General features: G+C 35.3%; 1 protein-coding gene across 9 annotated transcripts in view; it reads right to left on the bottom strand.

Moving 5' to 3' along the window:
• Positions 1–19202, bottom strand: part of KDM6A (lysine (K)-specific demethylase 6A) — a 153187-nt gene that overhangs the window by 50631 nt on the left and 83354 nt on the right. For 4 of the 9 annotated variants that reach the window (XM_011938665.1, XM_011938666.1, XM_011938668.1 and 1 more), the window contains 5 exons: positions 18497–18590; positions 8480–8606; positions 3332–3430; positions 2961–3180; positions 1009–1104 (listed from right to left, as the gene is read on the bottom strand). In XM_011938665.1, coding sequence (XP_011794055.1) covers positions 1009–1104; positions 2961–3180; positions 3332–3430; positions 8480–8606; positions 18497–18590 — 636 coding nt within the window. Of the gene's footprint in view, positions 1–1008; positions 1105–1661; positions 1818–2269; positions 2405–2960; positions 3181–3331; positions 3431–8479; positions 8607–18496; positions 18591–19202 lie in introns of all 9 variants that reach the window. The other 5 variants (XM_011938662.1, XM_011938667.1, XR_001001438.1 and 2 more) reach the window with 3 other exon arrangements.

Raw genomic sequence — 19202 nt, 5'->3', positions numbered from 1 at the left:
AAATTTTACTCATCCATACAGTATTCTTAGGTATTCACACAGAAAGCTCTTGAAGCTTAAAAATGTATTGACAAGTATGCTAAAAGCAGCGCTGTCTGGAATAAGCAAAGTCTGAAGACAATCTGAATGTCCAAAATTAGTGATCTGCTTAAATAAAGGTGTTACATCTATATAAAGAAATATGATGTAACCATAAAAGAACAAGGAAGCTCTTCACATATTGACATGGAAAAGTCTGTAAAATACATTGTTAACAGCAAATAAGAATCCTATCGTTTGTGTAAAAAAGAAGACAAATAATAATACATGTGAGAAAGAGGGGGATGTATATTTGCTTGTACATAAATAACATACCTCTGGAATGACAGATAAGAAATTAGTAATACCAGCTGCATTTTGAGTGGGTAGGGGCCAGAGTTAGAAGAAAACTTTACCCTATATACCCTATATTTATATTTTATGCAGTGTAAACCATGTCCTGTTTTTAAAAAAAAAAAAAAAAAAAGAAATTAAAAACAAGAATGAATGATCTCCATTATTCTGGTAAACGCAGGCTCATTTTACATTTGTGCATATTAATTGAATGTACTGCCATTTAACTTATAAGAATTAATACTTAGGGCTGGGTACAGTAGCTCACACCTGTAATCCCAGCACTTTGGGAGGCTGAGGTAGGTGGATCACTTGAGGTCAGGAGTTTAAGACCAGTCTGGCCAACATGGTGAAACCCAGTCTCTACGAAAAATACAAAAATTAGCTGGGTGTGATGTCGCGTGCCTGCAATCCCAGCTACTCTGGAGGCTGAGGCACAAGAATGACTTTAACACAGGACGCGGAGGTTGCAGTAAGCCGAGATTGTGCCACTGTACTCCAGTCTGGGTAACAGAGCAAGACTCTATCTCAAAAAAAATAAAAATAAAAATAAAAATAATACTTTAAGAACTTAAAGCTTGCTACCTCAACTCCTTTTTAATAGAAAAAACAATTTGTCAAAATCATCTTACATACCTGTAATTTCTGTGGTGTCAAACACCATGAATGAGCTTGTTGCTGTACTGGAGGATGTGACACAGCATGTCCACCACTCCAATTGTCAGAAGTATTCTGAGGAAAATCGATTTAAAAAAAATTAAAGAATATTTGGTTAAATCCACAGTTAATAATAATGGTTAGAGGAGGCCAAATGACTATGAATTGGAATATTTACATGTTAAAAAGATGCTATAACATTAAATTCTTTAAAAAATAATTTTACATGCATATTACACTTAGAAATCATACATTTAAAAATTACTGACTATTTAATAAGCCACCCAAAAAGGCCCACCCTCAAACTATGGCCCAAACAGCTAGCCTAAATATCACACTGTCCACTAGATCCAACATTAAATTTATTTCAATGTCAGTAAAAAGTGATGATGAAAAGTGTGCTGAGATCTTAACGGCAGGGAGATGAATAAAATGATTTGATGAATGCAAATTTATCCTTACTTTCTATATTTAATATGATACTAAGGGTTTGGGATGGAAAAACTCAAACCTTTCACTCTTTGATGTCCACAAATTTAAAATAAAGGACAGGAAATGTTCAAACTGCACAATTTCAGGGCAGCTGAAGCTTCTTTTTTGACTGGGATTTTCTATTTCTCTAAAACATATACCTTTGTTGGACTAGATGTTCTTTTCCGCTTGGCAGGACTGGACAGGTCATCTACTTGGCTAGAAGGAATCATGTGTAGTGGCAAGGATTGCTGTGAAATTGGTGTTTGACTGAGGCCTAATACAGGTTCAGTATTTGGATGATGAGGTTTACATGCCTAAGAATCACAGAAGGAAGACAAAAATAGGGTTCTATATATTCTTAATTCATTCCTTCAAATTATAAAACTTTACAAGCTGCATACTTTTCAAAGCTATGTGGACATCGCTGATTGCAATGATTGAAAATCAAAATTAAATGATTCATCAATGGAATAATGTGTACCTTCCTTTCAAAAACTTGCCTTAAAAATTAAATAAACCACTGTAGCATTGTTTTAAGAAATCTCCTTCAAAATCATGAAAATGCACAAAGGTTCTAAGTTGGTACCCCAAAATCTCTTCCCATATTAGAGGGAATTTTATTTTGATCTAGATTCCCTTTGCAATTAAATCAAAAGGCTTTTCATTACTAAAAGCCTCCTGTGCTTAGTAAATTAAGCTTGACCACTAGAGAATTGAAAAGAACCCTTAAAGCTGGGCACCTGCAGAACATAACCCAACTTCTCACCTGCTGTGCTGTGTTCATGGCACCCTGCCTGGAGGTAAGCTCTGCGGGAATTGGTAGGCTCCACGCCTCCTCAATACTAGGAAGTAATTTAGTTTTATTCTGTAGACTACCTTGTGGAAGGTTACACAACTGAGCCTAGGAAAAATTATGTAAAAAGCAAATTTAACACAAGCCTACTTGAGTAAGAGCAAGTCCACTAAATCTTCCTAAATGCTATAGCTAATTGTTTTTAAAAGAAAATAGATTCTAAATTTGGGGCTTTAGAAGACACTAAATATAAAGAGGGTAACCGGAATATAAACCTTTGTGAGAATCAAAACAAAGCTTGAGCTCTGTTTTCAGAGTTCTCATAGCTATCTTCTCAAGAAACTCCAAGCAAGAGTGAAAGACTGTTTGTGTTTTCTCTAAAATGCTATGACAACTTAAAAATGTAGACAGTACATAGAAAAAAATTATGTAAATTAATATGCATCAACAGAGTAAATGTGCAAAAGAGCATCTTTTAAAATACTGCATATCTTACTTAAAATGAAAAGTAAAATAATATTACAAGCTATGGTATGTTTACAAAATATGGAAACAGATTATAGACATCAAAACACAACTAGACAAACTTTCCAGCCACCCTCCTTCTGCCTGAGTGTTCTGGGGAAATATGTGGCTTTAAAAAAGTGCTATTTAAAAATTTTACCTGTAAATACTTAATTCGTGCTGCAAGTGCAGAGGTATTACTACAACTTTTGCTTCTAGTTGCATTTAAGTAGCATTTAATGGCATCCTGAGGCTGGTTGCAGGATTCATACAGAGTGCCTAGGTCCATCCAGGCTGCAGCATGGCCATGGTCCAATTGTACAGCACAAATATAGGCCTGTAAAGCATCCATGGGCTGATTTTGCTGCTGATACAGCACACTGGAAAGAGAAATTAAGAAAAAATAAGTCAACTCAGAAAACTGCCTGATTTTATAATGATTTAAACTATGAAGTATAATATATGTGATGTAACCATCTTTGTATATCAATTAAATTACTAGATTACTACTATTTTTATACAAAGTCTTACCCTATTGAACACCATGTATCTGCACTTGCTTCTGATTTATCAATAGACTGCCTGTAAGATATAAAGGCATCCTGAACTTTCCCAATACTCGAATAGCACCTGAGAAGGGAGGGAGGGAAAAAAAAAATCAAAAGAATGCCATTAATACTAAACAAATTAATCGGCTGAAAGGATGGACTATATATCACAGCAAATTTTTTAAAAACCCTAATAAGCTAATATATTTATGTGTATGTGTGTGTATATACTTGGCAACTATAATGAATATTATAATTAGCCCTCCAACAAACCATATTATAGTCTGTCTTATAGGTGCTAAAAAGCATGCTGCATTAATGAACTCTATTACAATGATTAGGGGACATATCACTTCAATATTATAATACTGAGAGCTGCATGCATGCGTGCACACACACACACACACAAGCCACTCTTCTTATACAGCTGACCTCTAGTTCCCTATACCGTCAAAATATAGAGTTAAAAACAAAAACACTATACGTTGGTAAGATGTGCTGTATCAGATTTCAATTTTCCTTTCCCAAGTAACAACACTGAGGGCAATAATTCTTGAATTCATAAAAAAAAAATGCACATGTAAGACACAGTTAATCTCAAACTAAGTATCAAAAATAGTATAAAGTAAAAAGTAAAAATAATATATAAAGTATAATATTTTATGACTAGTAAAGTAAGCAAGATAAGATTAATGATTCAAGGACTGTCATTTTCTTAATGTGAATATACATGAATACACGGATAACAGCTGAAATTATAAATACTGAAATTATCTTCTTATTCTTGGCACGAAAGGAAAAAGAAAAAAAAACAAAAACCCAGTCCCTATTTTCATGAAGCTTACAATTTAGTTGAGGACTGAAGATACATTAAAAATGTCATGATACCATATCAAATGGCCAGTATAGGCAATAATTGGCCTGAGAATTTAGGATAAGAAGAGACCATCATATACTGCAAGATTTAGGAAAGGCATCCCCAAAAAAGGGAAGAGTAAGGGTAAGGGATTTGCATATGTAAAGATGCATATTATTTAGTGATTCCTAATTGCCAACCAGTATATGGCACGTTTGCCAAGCAAACAAATTGGAAAGACAACACACACACATACATACATACATACATAAAGTTTTTCCAATAAACCAATTAAATTGGAAAGACAACACACACATACATAAAGTTTTTCCAATAAATGAATTAATATTTATGCTGTAATGCTCTTATTTTGGATATTATTGGCTGACAGTAAATTGCAAAAAAAAGTCAATGTCTTTACTTGCCCAAACATCATATTTCTATTCTCATAATTATTCTTTGAAATTTTACTGATTTATGTAACCTAAAATTCTGGGAACCACTGATTCAAGCAGAGAAGATGAGAAAAGGCATTTTAAATGGGTTTGAACAGCATGAGCAAAACCTAACGTATATACAAGAAAGCACAGACACAAAACAGTAGAGAATTTTAAATCCAGCCAAAGATTACCCTAAAGTTTGCTTTTCTAACAAGGAGAGCAGCACATTGAAAGCACTTTATAGGAATAATAATTTTCTAACAACACGTAGGGCAGACTGAAAGGAAAATAAGTTATAGACAGTAAAAATAGAGGGTGGCTACATTCACTGGTTGGGAACAGGCCAAAATTGGAGTTAAAGTACTGAAAAGCAGCAAGAAAAAAAGATGAGAGAAACAAGAAACCAAAAGATTGGTAAAGACTTTGTGATTAATTGATTAGATGTTCACAGGGTGGGGGTTGTAACTTAGTAGTTAACCTTGATTTTAAAAAATGGTGATCTTTTGGCAAAAGTTCAAGAAGGAGCTGGTTTGGGGAAGAATACGGTGAATATAGTTTGAAATATGCTGACTTTGACATGATGTGAGGACATTAAAATGGGAAATGATAAGTAAAGAATAGGAGATGTGGTCCTCGAGTTTAAGATACCTTCAAGTGTTGAAATCTAGATTTGGAATTCATCCATATGGAAGAGAGGCTGTAAAAACACAGGACACCTACAAGGGAGATGTAAAAGCCTAAGGAATCACTAATCTTGTGGTTTGAAAGATATAAGAAATGTCCATGATTGAGACAGAGAAGGCAGTTTCAGAGAGCATCTACAAACTGTTTTATGAAGGAAAAATTCGTAAGAGATCAGCAATAATGCCAAACAGGAACAGACACCAGCGTGAAAGGGAATGCTTAACAGATAGTAGAAAACATGCTGTTTTGTAGTTGTTGGGAAATCAAAGCCATCTCAGATTTATAGACAAATTTGCCTAACTGCTGGGAGAAATAAGCAGTTCTTCCTAAAACCAATGTTTTAACATTCCATTCCTACAAAGTCAAAGTAGGAAACCAATGTGCCCAGATACAGATGTCCAACCATCAACCACTTTTCCTCTAATAAAAGTAGGTTCCTCTGAGACAGTCTTGTGTAATTAAAAAAGCCCAGGGTGAATCTAGGATCTAATCCCTGCTCTCATACTAATTATCTGTGATTATGAACCCACTTTCTAAATCTTTGAAGTGACAGGATTTACAAGGTTAACCAGGTGACCTCCCTGGTCCTTCCCAGTTGTAATATTCTACAGTTCTGTGATAACCCAGTCAATGCTTGGTGCTAGCATAACAGAATATCACATTACAATTTTACTTCGATATACAAGTGCCAAATGACAAGCAAAGTCCATCTTCAACACAGACCTGAACGTAGAGGTTAAGCCTCAAAAATATTAGGGTCATCAAACCCCAAAATTTCTTACTGACAACTGAGGTCTTCATTTGGAGCTTTAAAAACATCTAAAACATAATTCATTCATAATATTTTTCTCATAAGAAATAGATTAGAAACAACACATTAGAAGGCAGTGAAAGAGAATAAGAAAAGTCTAAAAGATTTAGAATTTTATTATTACAGATGGAAAATAATATGTCTAAAATGATAACCTTGAACCCAAAACCAAGTTAAATTGTGATAAGTATCCTTTATTTAATTAGTCAGGAAAAGTATATTGTATATTTGGAAAATTTTACCCAAAAAATTACACAAAAAGATTAAATTAAAAGCATCGTAATGTTTTACGATGTAAAATTAGTTAACTGTAAAAAAAAATGATAAAATACTGCCCACTGAAATACTGATGATGAAATACTGCTCATTGAAGCTAAAAATTACAGCATGACTATGATAGTTAATTCTACACATGGCTCATTATAATTTTATACAACTAGAATTTAAATTTAAAAACCTAAACTAAAAAGACATCTACACTACTGTATTAAACTATCTTAGGTCAGAAGGAACATAGTTTCCAGTACACATTCCTTTTAATCTACGCTAAAAGAAATTTTCACACATAAACCTGAAAACAAGAGACAGGCACCCACTGTTTCCCAGTTTCAGACCTCCTTTACAATCACTATATGAAGCCTTGTAAGTCTCCTTGTATGTCTTGTAAGTCTCCACAACACTAATAGTAATAGTGCTAGCTCCAAAAGCAAATGGAGTTTAGTTAGTTCATTTCATCCATTTATCGAATAGCCACTTTGTCAGGTAAAAAGATACAAAAATAATAAAATCCAGTTTCTGCTCCTGTAGAAGAGAAACACAAAAGTTTGGATCCTCCAGCTTTATTTAGAAGCAACCCAAATTAGGCTCTTTTACAAGCCTGGGGAGGGATTAGGAAATCCTCACCAAAAAATAGGTACCTTTCCAGTCAACTCTTATTGTATGTTAATAATGAATTAATGAAATGTTTCTTAAAAAAATTTTCCTTAACCTTCTTCTAAGCATAGTATGAGTAATCAAATATTTTTAGAGAAGGAACCACATTAATATAACTTTGTCTCATACAAGCATACTTTCCTTAAAGGAAAACTGAAGCCATACAATGAAAATTTAATGTGATTATATGGCAAATTTACTTACAATTAGGTATTCTATGTAAAAAATAATAGAAAACTTAAAGTTAAAACACGATAATTTCAAAAGAAGTCATAAAATTGGAACCTTTAAAGCAGGAAGGTACCTAACAGATCATCTAACCCAGGGTTTCTCAACTACAGCATTACTGACATTTGGAGCCACCCAGTTCTTTGCTGTAGAGGACTGTCCTGTGCATTGTAGGATGTTGAGCAGCACCCCTAGTCTCTACCCACTATACGAAAGTAGCACACCCCACAGCTGTGATGAAAGAAATAAATGCCTCTAAACATTGTGAAAAGTCCTTGGCTGGGGTAGGGGTGGCAAAACAGCCTGCCCCTGAGGACCACTGATCTAATACAATTCTCTAATATGTTAAACAAAAATTGAGGCTTTAAGAGGTTTAACTAAACCATCCACAATTCCACAAACAGTAGCTGAATCAGGACTTGAATCCAAGCGTCTTGGCTCCTAGTATGATCTTTTCACCATATCATGAAAGCAAAAAGTGATTAGGAATCAAAATACAATCTGATGATAGTCTAAAACTATAATCTATCAGATACTCATGCATGAGGTATTCTTCAGATCATCACTAACATAATTCAGACATTCAATGGATAAACAGTATGGAGAAATGGTTATAGACTTGCAGAAAACGATTTTCGTTACATGACACTTCTCCATTCCAACAAATCTGATACACTTTCTCACTGTAAGATTTCAAGTATAACTGTGATTTGAGATTTACTATTAATTATGTCAATTCTAAGGTAACTATTAATCAAAATTATAAATTATTAAGGTTCCACTGACTACCAGTAGTCAACAGGCAGATGAGAAATTAATCCTCTGTTTGATAAAACAGACATATAGAAAAAATACTGGAAGTCTGAGGGAAAGGCATTTAAATACTTCATTAAAAGTTACTATCGGATAAGACTTTTTTAAAACTAGCAATAACTCAAATCAAATAAAAATCCAATAACCAAAATAAGAAATGTCCTGCTAGACCAAAAATTATGCTATGAAAAAACCACATTTGGAAACTTTATTTAATTGTTTAACTTCCAGGAATCTTGGTAATAATGTATTCAGAAGAGAAAATACACTGATCAGGTTAGATATGTAAACTATCATTTTAGATTGTAATTAAGATCTCTTAGCTGGAATAGACAAAAGCAAACATAAATGTCTTGTAAGTCTCACCTTCCGAGGAAATACCAGGACTGGCCAGAATTAGGATCTGCTTCCAAGGACTTTTGGAGATACTGAATAGCATAGCTTTCCTTGGTGGCTTTATCTCCCAGGAGATCTACAGTGTGATGCATCCAACCTACAGTAAATGATTTAAAAATATTTATGTAAATGACTTAATTGTTCTTCTATGTTTAAGAATACCAAGTAGAAAACAAACCAAAAAAGTACTCTTTTCTGTCAATTTATTAATTTAGTTTGTAGTACATATTTCCAAAATTTAGAACTGCCAATTTCGGCCGTTAAGAAAGTCAGTTTCTCACAGTAAGGTAGTAAAAGCTATGAAGAGCTTTCATTCAAGAGAAATTAAAACTATTTTTAGTACTGATGTAACAGATTATAAATCAGACTTTTCTAATTTTGATATCTGAAAAAATTTCAAGTTATGAAACAAAGAATATAAACATGTTAAGTCTTATTTACTATTCCATATAAAAATAAATTAATGGGCTTTTTTTTTTTTGAGACGGAGTCTCGCTCTTTTGCCAGGCTGGAGTACAGTGGCATGATCTTGGCTCACTGCAACCTCCGCCTCCTGGGTTCAAGCAATTCTCCTGCCTCAGCCTCCCCAGTAGCTGGAACTATAGGCGCGTGCCACCACGCCAAGCTTTTTGTAGTTTTAGTAGAGACAGGGTTTCACCATGTTGGCCAGGATGGTCTTGATCTCCTGACCATGTGATTCACCCGCCACGGCCTCCCAAAGTGCTGGGATAACAGGCGTGAGCCACAGCACCGGGCCAATTAAGAATCTTCAAGACATTCCATTAACAAAATGTTTATTTCCAAGGAATAAATACAAGGCTATAGAATCAACAATAGTTCAGATTAAAAAATATACACACAATCCTACCTCACTGGCCCTGGCTACATATATTCACACCCTATATAAGATAAGAACTATAAGCCAGGCACAGTGGCTCACACCCGTAATCCTAGAATTTGGGGAGGCTGAGGCAGAAGGACCACTTGATGCCAGGAGTTTGAGACCACCCTGGGCAACATAGAGAGAGACCTTGTCTTTACAAAAGAAATTTTTTAAATCAGCCAGGCGTGGTGGCATGCGCCTGTAGCCCTAGCTACTCAGGAGGCTGAGGTGGGAGGATCACCTGACCTGAGGACTTTCAGGCTGCAGTGAGTTATGATCACGACACTATATTCCAGCCTGGGGGACAGAGCGATACTCTGTCTAAAATAAATAAGCAAACAAACTATAAAGTATTTGATGAATGAAAAAACAAACATTGCCTTCATAATAAAGCCTGAGTTTTGTCTGTAATTTTATCCATTAGGATTTTACTCGAGTTGTCTATACTTTTAAGAGTTATAAAAGCGTCAAAATATTTGTTTTTATTCAGTGATTTATAATTATTAAATTTTTATATTTATTATCTAAAGATAAATGATAAAATGTAAGCTTAAGTGACTTTAAAACTATATAAAAAATAGTTACATTATGAAAACATTCATATTGCTACAATGTTGGCTAAAAACTAAGAATAAATGATTTTCCCAGACCAAAAACAAAACTGAAAAAACAACCCAAATATCAAATACAAATAAGAAACATGACTCAATAATTAAACAACAAAATTAAAGGCTGGGGAGTTCTTTCACTATCTTTTTGGTGATAGCTACACATGACATCCAAACGAACAGATTCCCTCATGTTACACATTAGAATAGAACTGCATGCTCACAGTGTTAGACGTTCTACAGTTTTTAGATAAATTGTTTTATAGTCATTATAACTGATAAAGCTATGAAAGCAAGCTCACTAATCACTGAGTGACATTAGATAAATCACAACTTCATTAAGTGCTTAAGCATATATCTGGCACAAAGGAAGTACTGAATCCTCCTTGGGTTAAATACTAGGGAATAATTTTTATAATTTAAAAGGACCAGCTGTACTAAAGAATGATACCGAGACAAACTGTGGGAAGGACAACGCTAGGCAGAGAATAGAAATATGCTGGGTTCAGAATAATTTTATCAACTCTGAGCAAAGGAATAGAATATATGAGCCACATATTTGCCATACTCAACATGTAAAAAACATAAAGAGAAGCATTTATAATACACTAAATGTATACTATTACATACCTAACTGTTGTAAGACAGTTGCTTTTACTTGTGCAGAAAGATTCTCCGTCTGCAAAAGTTGTTCATAAGCTTCTTTTGCAGAATGATATTTCCTCTAAAGAGCAGAAAAAGAGATTTGGAGAAAAATTAACATAATCTTTAAAGAACGACTTCATATATTAAGAATTATACAATACTGATGTTTTAGCATTATTTTTAAAAACTAAAAGAAAAAAGTGATTTCATTATTGAATGTTTAACATTAGACAGCTGAGTAATAAGCCTTGTTCCAGAGTACCTAACACCAGTAAAACTGATATTCACTATAACAAAGTATCATTAAAATATGACTTTTAAGAATTTTCCAAATGCCCATAACATCATCTCAAATTTAATAACATAAGTGGTCTCAATTTATTCTACCTCCAAGTGCATAATCTGTCCGCTTAGAAACACTGAGCTCCCAAGCAACTCAATAAATAGAGCACATGTCAGGCCGGGTGCGGTGGCTCACGCCTGTAATCCCAACACTTTGGGAAGCCGAGGCAGGCGAATCACGAGGTCAGGAGCTCAAGACCAGCCTGGCCAACATAGTGAAACCACGTCTCTACTAAAAATACAAAAATTACCCAGGCATGGTGGCACGCACCTGTAGTCCCAGCTACTCGGGAGGCTGAGGCAGGAGAATCGCTTGAACCCAGGAGGAGGAGGTTGTGGTGAGCAGAGATTGCACCACTGCACTCCGGCCTGGGCAACAGAGCGAGACTCTGTCTCTAAATAAATAAATAAATAAAGCACATATAAAAAATGCTGTAGACAAAATCTAAAGAAGTACAAAAGTAGTTAAAAATCTAAGTTTTAAAGATACAGTTTCTGGTGTATATAAAATATCCTTTAAAAATATTTATAACGAATATAATTTTAAAGACATCAAAACTCTGATAGTTACAGCCTAACAATGGTTGCAAGACTTAGGATTTCACAGGCAAATGTCTAAATGAAACCATTTAGCCACAGTTCTCAAGAGTACTGATACAACTGAAACTCTTTATTGCTACAGTTATAAACCTTAAGACAACTCCCCGAAAACAAAAGGAAAAAACTAACAAAAGAAAGGCTCATAAATATTACCTGTAAAACATACTTGGCAGAACAATGGATTGAAGTGGCTTTTATTCATATCATTAGCAGTATATAACTGCCTGAGCAAACAAATATTTTTTTTTAAAAAAAGTAGGCAGAAATACAAAACTAGCTGTATGACCCTCAGGCAAGTCACTTAAACTATGATTCAACATCAATAAACAACTGAAGCAATAAAACAAGAGCTAACATCCAATCTTGCTACCTACAGGGTTATCCTAATGATGGAAACAATTAAGGAGCTATACACATACACACACACACACACACACACACACACACACAACACTAACATAAGGAAGATTTGAGAGAACTGTCCATTGAGATGATCAGGGGTTTTTCCGTTTGTTTGTTTTTTTGAGACGGAATGTCGCTCTTGCTGCCCAAGTTGGAGTGCAATGGCACAATCTGAGCTCACTGCAACCTCCGCCTCCCAGGTTCAAGTGAATTCTCCTGCTTCAGCCTCCCGAGTAGCTGGGATTACAGGCATGCGCCACCACGCCCGGCTACTTTTGTATTTTTAGTAGAGAAGGGGTTTCTCCATGTTGGTCAGGCTGGTCTCGAATTCCCAACCTCAGGTGATCCGCCCGCCTTGGCTTCCCAAAGTGTTGGGATTACAGGTGTGAGCCAGCGTGCCAAGCAATCCAGAGTTATTAAATCAACTTTTACTTATCAGCTAAACTAGTTCCCCCCAAACACTCATCTGGTCTAAAAAAGTTAATTAAATAGTTAGGCCAAGGATAAGGGTCAAGTTATTCAATTCCTTCAACTGATAAATATTTGTTAAACACCTAATACATAACAGGAACTGCTAAGACTACACAGTAGTGAAAAATATATACAGAAAAAACAAATTAAGCATATTGTGCTATGTATAACATTGTAATACTTCTCAGAGGAAAAACGAGCGCATATTAAGTTTAGAGTACTAGCAGGCTGGACAGAAAATGCGAAGATTACTTCACAAAGACCTCCCTAATTCCATTTAAAGACTACTGACTGTATCCTAAAACAATGGAGAACCACTAAATGATTTCAAGTAATGTGATCAGATGTAAATTTTAGGAAAACCACCTTCATGAATTATCTTAACAAATGTTAAAATATACCCCCCAGCACTGTAATAAAAACAATGACATACTTGAAAAAATGGTAGCATCATATTTGGAAATATGAACTTAGATTTCTACCTCATACCATATAAAACAAAACCAGCAACTGCATTAAAGACCTGAATATGAAAGGTAAAAGTATAAAGTTAAGAGAAGAAAATGTAGGAGAACATTTCCTTGAGATGGGAGAATTTATTGGACATGATCAAAAAACCACAAATCATAAAGAAGAGTAAAGATCTGACTCAAAAAGCATAGGCAGAAAAACAGGCAATGGACATAAGTAACCCAACACATAAAAGGTGAAAAAAAATGTAAAAAACTATACTCCTCTAGAAATCAGAACATACAAGCTTAAATGACATAACATCTTCTACCTTTAAGACTGGAAAACATAAATTTGAGTAATTCCAAGTATTGTAGGGATGTGACTAAAGGAGAACACTCATGTCCTGGCGGAAGGGGATTTACTCAAAAAATTAGGAATACAAATATCCTACAATTCAGCAATCTTACTCCTGGAATATGTATGCCAAGGAAACCTTTCCACAGGTAATGTTCTAAAGAGTACTGCTTGTAATATGGAGAAGTTGGGGGGCAATCTAAGTTTATGCCACTAGACAAGTGGAAACAAAATATGATGGATGCTTACAGAACATTAAATAGGAATTATAAATGATGTGTAAAAAAGTAACATGAATTTATCTTTAATAGTGTTGAGTAGAAGTTTTGCCTCTGACAATATTTGGAGTGGCATTCCACACACAGCTTCACATTCTGGATAAAATATAAAAGTCAACTACCAGGTGGCACTGGAGAGAAACGAAAATCAGGCAAAACCAAAGGAAAAGCTCACACTTAAAGGAAGGAAATGGCACTAGATGAGTAACCCCCTTTTTCTTGGATTTTCACCTGAAGGCAGGCTTCAATTGGTACTTGGCTGGCTAGAACTCAAATAGAAATGGCAGTCTTACTACCCTGAAGAACCATAGGACAGATTTTGAGGCTACTGTAAGAGTTGGAAGTGAGGGGAGAAATCCCAGTCAGGAGACAGAGTAGAAACCCCAAATTCCACACATAAAACTCTGCCCAAAGCTCTAACTGTGAATTATGCATGAACAGAACAGATAATGAGCAGCCTAAAAGAACTAGAAAGAGATTTCAGTTGCTGCCATTACAAGGGTGACAAAGTTTAGAGTGTGAATTGACCAGCTAATAAAGCAAAAATATATCAATCTTCGGAAAAATACAGTCAATCTCTACAATGTATTATTCATGATACGCAGGATGAAAATTATTAAATTTATGAAGATCAGGAAAATTTTACCTATATTCAAAAGAAAAGAAAATGAAAACCAACTGTGAAATTACTCAGATGGTGAAATTTGTAGTTTTTTATTTTTATTTTTTTGAGACGCACTCTCACTGTGTCGCCCAGGCTGGAGTGCAGTGGCGCAATCTTGGCTCACCGCAACCTCTGCCTCCTGGGTTCAAGCAATTCTCCTGCCTCTGTCTCCCAAACAGCTAGGATTACAGGCGCATCACCACGTCCAGCTAATTTTTTGTATTTTTAGTAGAGATGGGGGGGGGGGTCTCGCCATGTTGTTCAGGCTGGTCTCGAACTCCTGACCTTAGATGATCCGCCAGCCTTGGCCTCTCAAAGTGCTGGAATTACAGGCAACAGCCACCGCGACTAGCCCTATAGATAATTTTAAAGCAGATATTTAGGCTGGGTGTGGTGGCACGTGCCTGTAGTCCCAGCTACCTGGAAGGCTGAGGCACAAGAATCGCTTGAACCTGGGAGGCAGAGGTTGTGTTGAGTCGAAATTATACCACTGCACTCCAGCCTGGGCAACAGAGCCAGATACTGTCCCCCCCCCCAAAAAAAGCAGATATTTGAACAATGTTGACAAAAAGAAAAACATAATCCTAATGAATTAATGTACAAAAAATCATACTCCAGAAAGAGAAACAAAAGGAAATTCCAGAACTAAAAAATGTTAATCTGAAATTTAAAAAAGAAGATCACTATATGGATTGAATAGCAGATTGGAAAGTATATCAAAAAAAAAAAAAAGAAATCAGTGCATTTGAAAACATGTCACTAGAAAGCATACAGATTGAAGCGGAAAGAAAACACACACACATACATACAAAAGTTAAAAGTTAAAAAAAAAAAAAAAAGAAAGCATCTAAGATGTTTGAGGCAATAGCATATAGTCTACCATACATGTAATTGGAGTCCAAGAAGAGAAAAACGGTGGAGCAGAAAAAATATATGACAAATCAATGGCTGAGAATTTTTCAAAACTGATAAAATATATCAAACCCCAGACTTAAAATACTATTAGTATAATTATAGAGAAAAAAAAAATCTGAGCACAGTGAAGTCAAATTTTTGAAAAACAAATATAAAGAGAAAGACCTTTTAAAAGCAACCAGAGCAAAACAATACAATACAAAGGATACAATAGGAATGACAGCTAACTTTATCCAACCATATCAATAATCAAATTAAGTATAAATGAACTAGACACTCCAAACCACCACCACCACCACCACCACCACCACCACCACCACCAATAAAAGAGACTGCCAGAATAGATTTACAAAAGGAAGAGAGTCAAGAACATTATATTTATGGGATGGACATTACAGGCCCCAAGAATTTAAGAACAATACCTTTATCATATACTCAGTTTCTACATGTACTTGGGTCTATTCCTGGGCTTTCTAGGATATTTTGCTGATCTGTCTATTCACATGCCAGTACCACATTTTTAATTATACAGGTTTTATTGGGTTAGTATATCCCATACAATCCTCCCACCCGTTTTATCCTAGCAATTTTTGCATGTTTTTCCATATCAACTTAGCTAACTCCTAACAAAAGTTTGTTGGTATTTTTGTATTGATGTTTCTGTTACACTAAGGAAAATCAACATCTTTATAGCGCTGAGTCACAGTCCCTCTCTTAAGTTTATTCCTAAGTATTTAATATACTTTGCTGAACACTCTAAATATAATTTTTTCCTGTTATGTTCTGACTACTGTTGTTGAAGCTTATTAATTCTGTATGTAAATTTGTGCCTATAACTTACTGCTCTCTCTTATCTAACTACACTGGCTAATATCTATAGTATAGTACCGAGGACTAATGGAAATAGTAGGCATCTTCACCTTGCTCCTGATTCTAGTAAAAAGGTCTCTAGAATTTTGCCTCAAGTAAAATTCTGACTTTGAAACTAAAGCATATGTATTTTATCACGATAAGAAAGTAACCCTCAATTCCTATGTATAAGAGTGTTTTTATTAGAAATGGGTATTGAATTTATCAAAGATTTTTTCAGAATCTAGGGTGATAATGATTTGACTTGACCTTTAGCTCTATTATTACAATATCAATAGATTTCCTAAGATTCAGTCAACCTTGCATTCCTGAAATGAATGACACTTGGTCATAGTATATTGTTGTGTTTTTTAAATGAGATAAGGTATTGTTTGTTAATATTTTATTAGCATTTTTACACCAATATTCATCATGATAACAGTCTGTATATTGATTCTCTTATTATACTGTCTTTTATTAGGTTCGGATATAATACTCGCTTCAAAACACAAAGGAAAAACAGTATGACTGTTTCTCAAAAAATTAAACACAGAATTACCACATGATCCAGCAATTCCACTTCTGGGTATATTGCAAAAAGAACTGAAAGCAAGAACTCTAACAACTTACATACACACCCATGGTCAAGCAGCACTATTCACAACAGACAAAAACTGGAGGCAAACCAAGTGTCCATCAACAGATGAAATGGATAAACAAAATGTGGTGTATCCGTACAATGGAATATTATTCAGTCTTAAAAAGGAATGGAATTCTGACACAGGCTACAACATATACAAACCATATAGACATTATGCTAAGTGAAATAAGTCAAAATGCAGAAGCATAAATATTGTATGATTCCACTTTTTTTTTTTTCTTGAGACACAGTCTTGCTCTGTCACCCAGGCTGGAATGCAGTGGCAGGATCTTGGCTCACTGCAACCTCCACCTCCTGGGTTCAAGCAATTCTCCTGCCTCAGCCTCCCCAGTAGCTGGAACTATAGGCGCGTGCCACCACGCCAAGCTTTTTGTAGTTTTAGTAGAGACAGGGTTTCACCATGTTGGCCAGGATGGTCTTGATCTCCTGACCATGTGATTCACCCGCCACGGCCTCCCAAAGTGCTGGGATAACAGGCGTGAGCCACAGCACCGGGCCAATTAAGAATCTTCAAGACATTCCATTAACAAAATGTTTATTTCCAAGGAATAAATACAAGGCTATAGAATCAACAATAGTTCAGATTAAAAAATATACACACAATCCTACCTCACTGGCCCTGGCTACATATATTCACACCCTATATAAGATAAGAACTATAAGCCAGGCACAGTGGCTCACACCCGTAATCCTAGAATTTGGGGAGGCTGAGGCAGAAGGACCACTTGATGCCAGGAGTTTGAGACCACCCTGGGCAACATAGAGAGAGACCTTGTCTTTACAAAAGAAATTTTTTAAATCAGCCAGGCGTGGTGGCATGCGCCTGTAGCCCTAGCTACTCAGGAGGCTGAGGTGGGAGGATCACCTGACCTGAGGACTTTCAGGCTGCAGTGAGTTATGATCACGACACTATATTCCAGCCTGGGGGACAGAGCGATACTCTGTCTAAAATAAATAAGCAAACAAACTATAAAGTATTTGATGAATGAAAAAACAAACATTGCCTTCATAATAAAGCCTGAGTTTTGTCTGTAATTTTATCCATTAGGATTTTACTCGAGTTGTCTATACTTTTAAGAGTTATAAAAGCGTCAAAATATTTGTTTTTATTCAGTGATTTATAATTATTAAATTTTTATATTTATTATCTAAAGATAAATGATAAAATGTAAGCTTAAGTGACTTTAAAACTATATAAAAAATAGTTACATTATGAAAACATTCATATTGCTACAATGTTGGCTAAAAACTAAGAATAAATGATTTTCCCAGACCAAAAACAAAACTGAAAAAACAACCCAAATATCAAATACAAATAAGAAACATGACTCAATAATTAAACAACAAAATTAAAGGCTGGGGAGTTCTTTCACTATCTTTTTGGTGATAGCTACACATGACATCCAAACGAACAGATTCCCTCATGTTACACATTAGAATAGAACTGCATGCTCACAGTGTTAGACGTTCTACAGTTTTTAGATAAATTGTTTTATAGTCATTATAACTGATAAAGCTATGAAAGCAAGCTCACTAATCACTGAGTGACATTAGATAAATCACAACTTCATTAAGTGCTTAAGCATATATCTGGCACAAAGGAAGTACTGAATCCTCCTTGGGTTAAATACTAGGGAATAATTTTTATAATTTAAAAGGACCAGCTGTACTAAAGAATGATACCGAGACAAACTGTGGGAAGGACAACGCTAGGCAGAGAATAGAAATATGCTGGGTTCAGAATAATTTTATCAACTCTGAGCAAAGGAATAGAATATATGAGCCACATATTTGCCATACTCAACATGTAAAAAACATAAAGAGAAGCATTTATAATACACTAAATGTATACTATTACATACCTAACTGTTGTAAGACAGTTGCTTTTACTTGTGCAGAAAGATTCTCCGTCTGCAAAAGTTGTTCATAAGCTTCTTTTGCAGAATGATATTTCCTCTAAAGAGCAGAAAAAGAGATTTGGAGAAAAATTAACATAATCTTTAAAGAACGACTTCATATATTAAGAATTATACAATACTGATGTTTTAGCATTATTTTTAAAAACTAAAAGAAAAAAGTGATTTCATTATTGAATGTTTAACATTAGACAGCTGAGTAATAAGCCTTGTTCCAGAGTACCTAACACCAGTAAAACTGATATTCACTATAACAAAGTATCATTAAAATATGACTTTTAAGAATTTTCCAAATGCCCATAACATCATCTCAAATTTAATAACATAAGTGGTCTCAATTTATTCTACCTCCAAGTGCATAATCTGTCCGCTTAGAAACACTGAGCTCCCAAGCAACTCAATAAATAGAGCACATGTCAGGCCGGGTGCGGTGGCTCACGCCTGTAATCCCAACACTTTGGGAAGCCGAGGCAGGCGAATCACGAGGTCAGGAGCTCAAGACCAGCCTGGCCAACATAGTGAAACCACGTCTCTACTAAAAATACAAAAATTACCCAGGCATGGTGGCACGCACCTGTAGTCCCAGCTACTCGGGAGGCTGAGGCAGGAGAATCGCTTGAACCCAGGAGGAGGAGGTTGCAGTGAGCAGAGA

The sequence above is a fragment of the Colobus angolensis genome, unplaced genomic scaffold (assembly GCF_000951035.1).
Source record: "Colobus angolensis palliatus isolate OR3802 unplaced genomic scaffold, Cang.pa_1.0 Scaffold176, whole genome shotgun sequence".
Taxonomy (NCBI): domain Eukaryota; kingdom Metazoa; phylum Chordata; class Mammalia; order Primates; family Cercopithecidae; genus Colobus; species Colobus angolensis.
The sequence above is the reverse complement of the archived record's forward strand: the minus strand, read 5'-3'. Positions and strand labels throughout refer to the sequence as shown.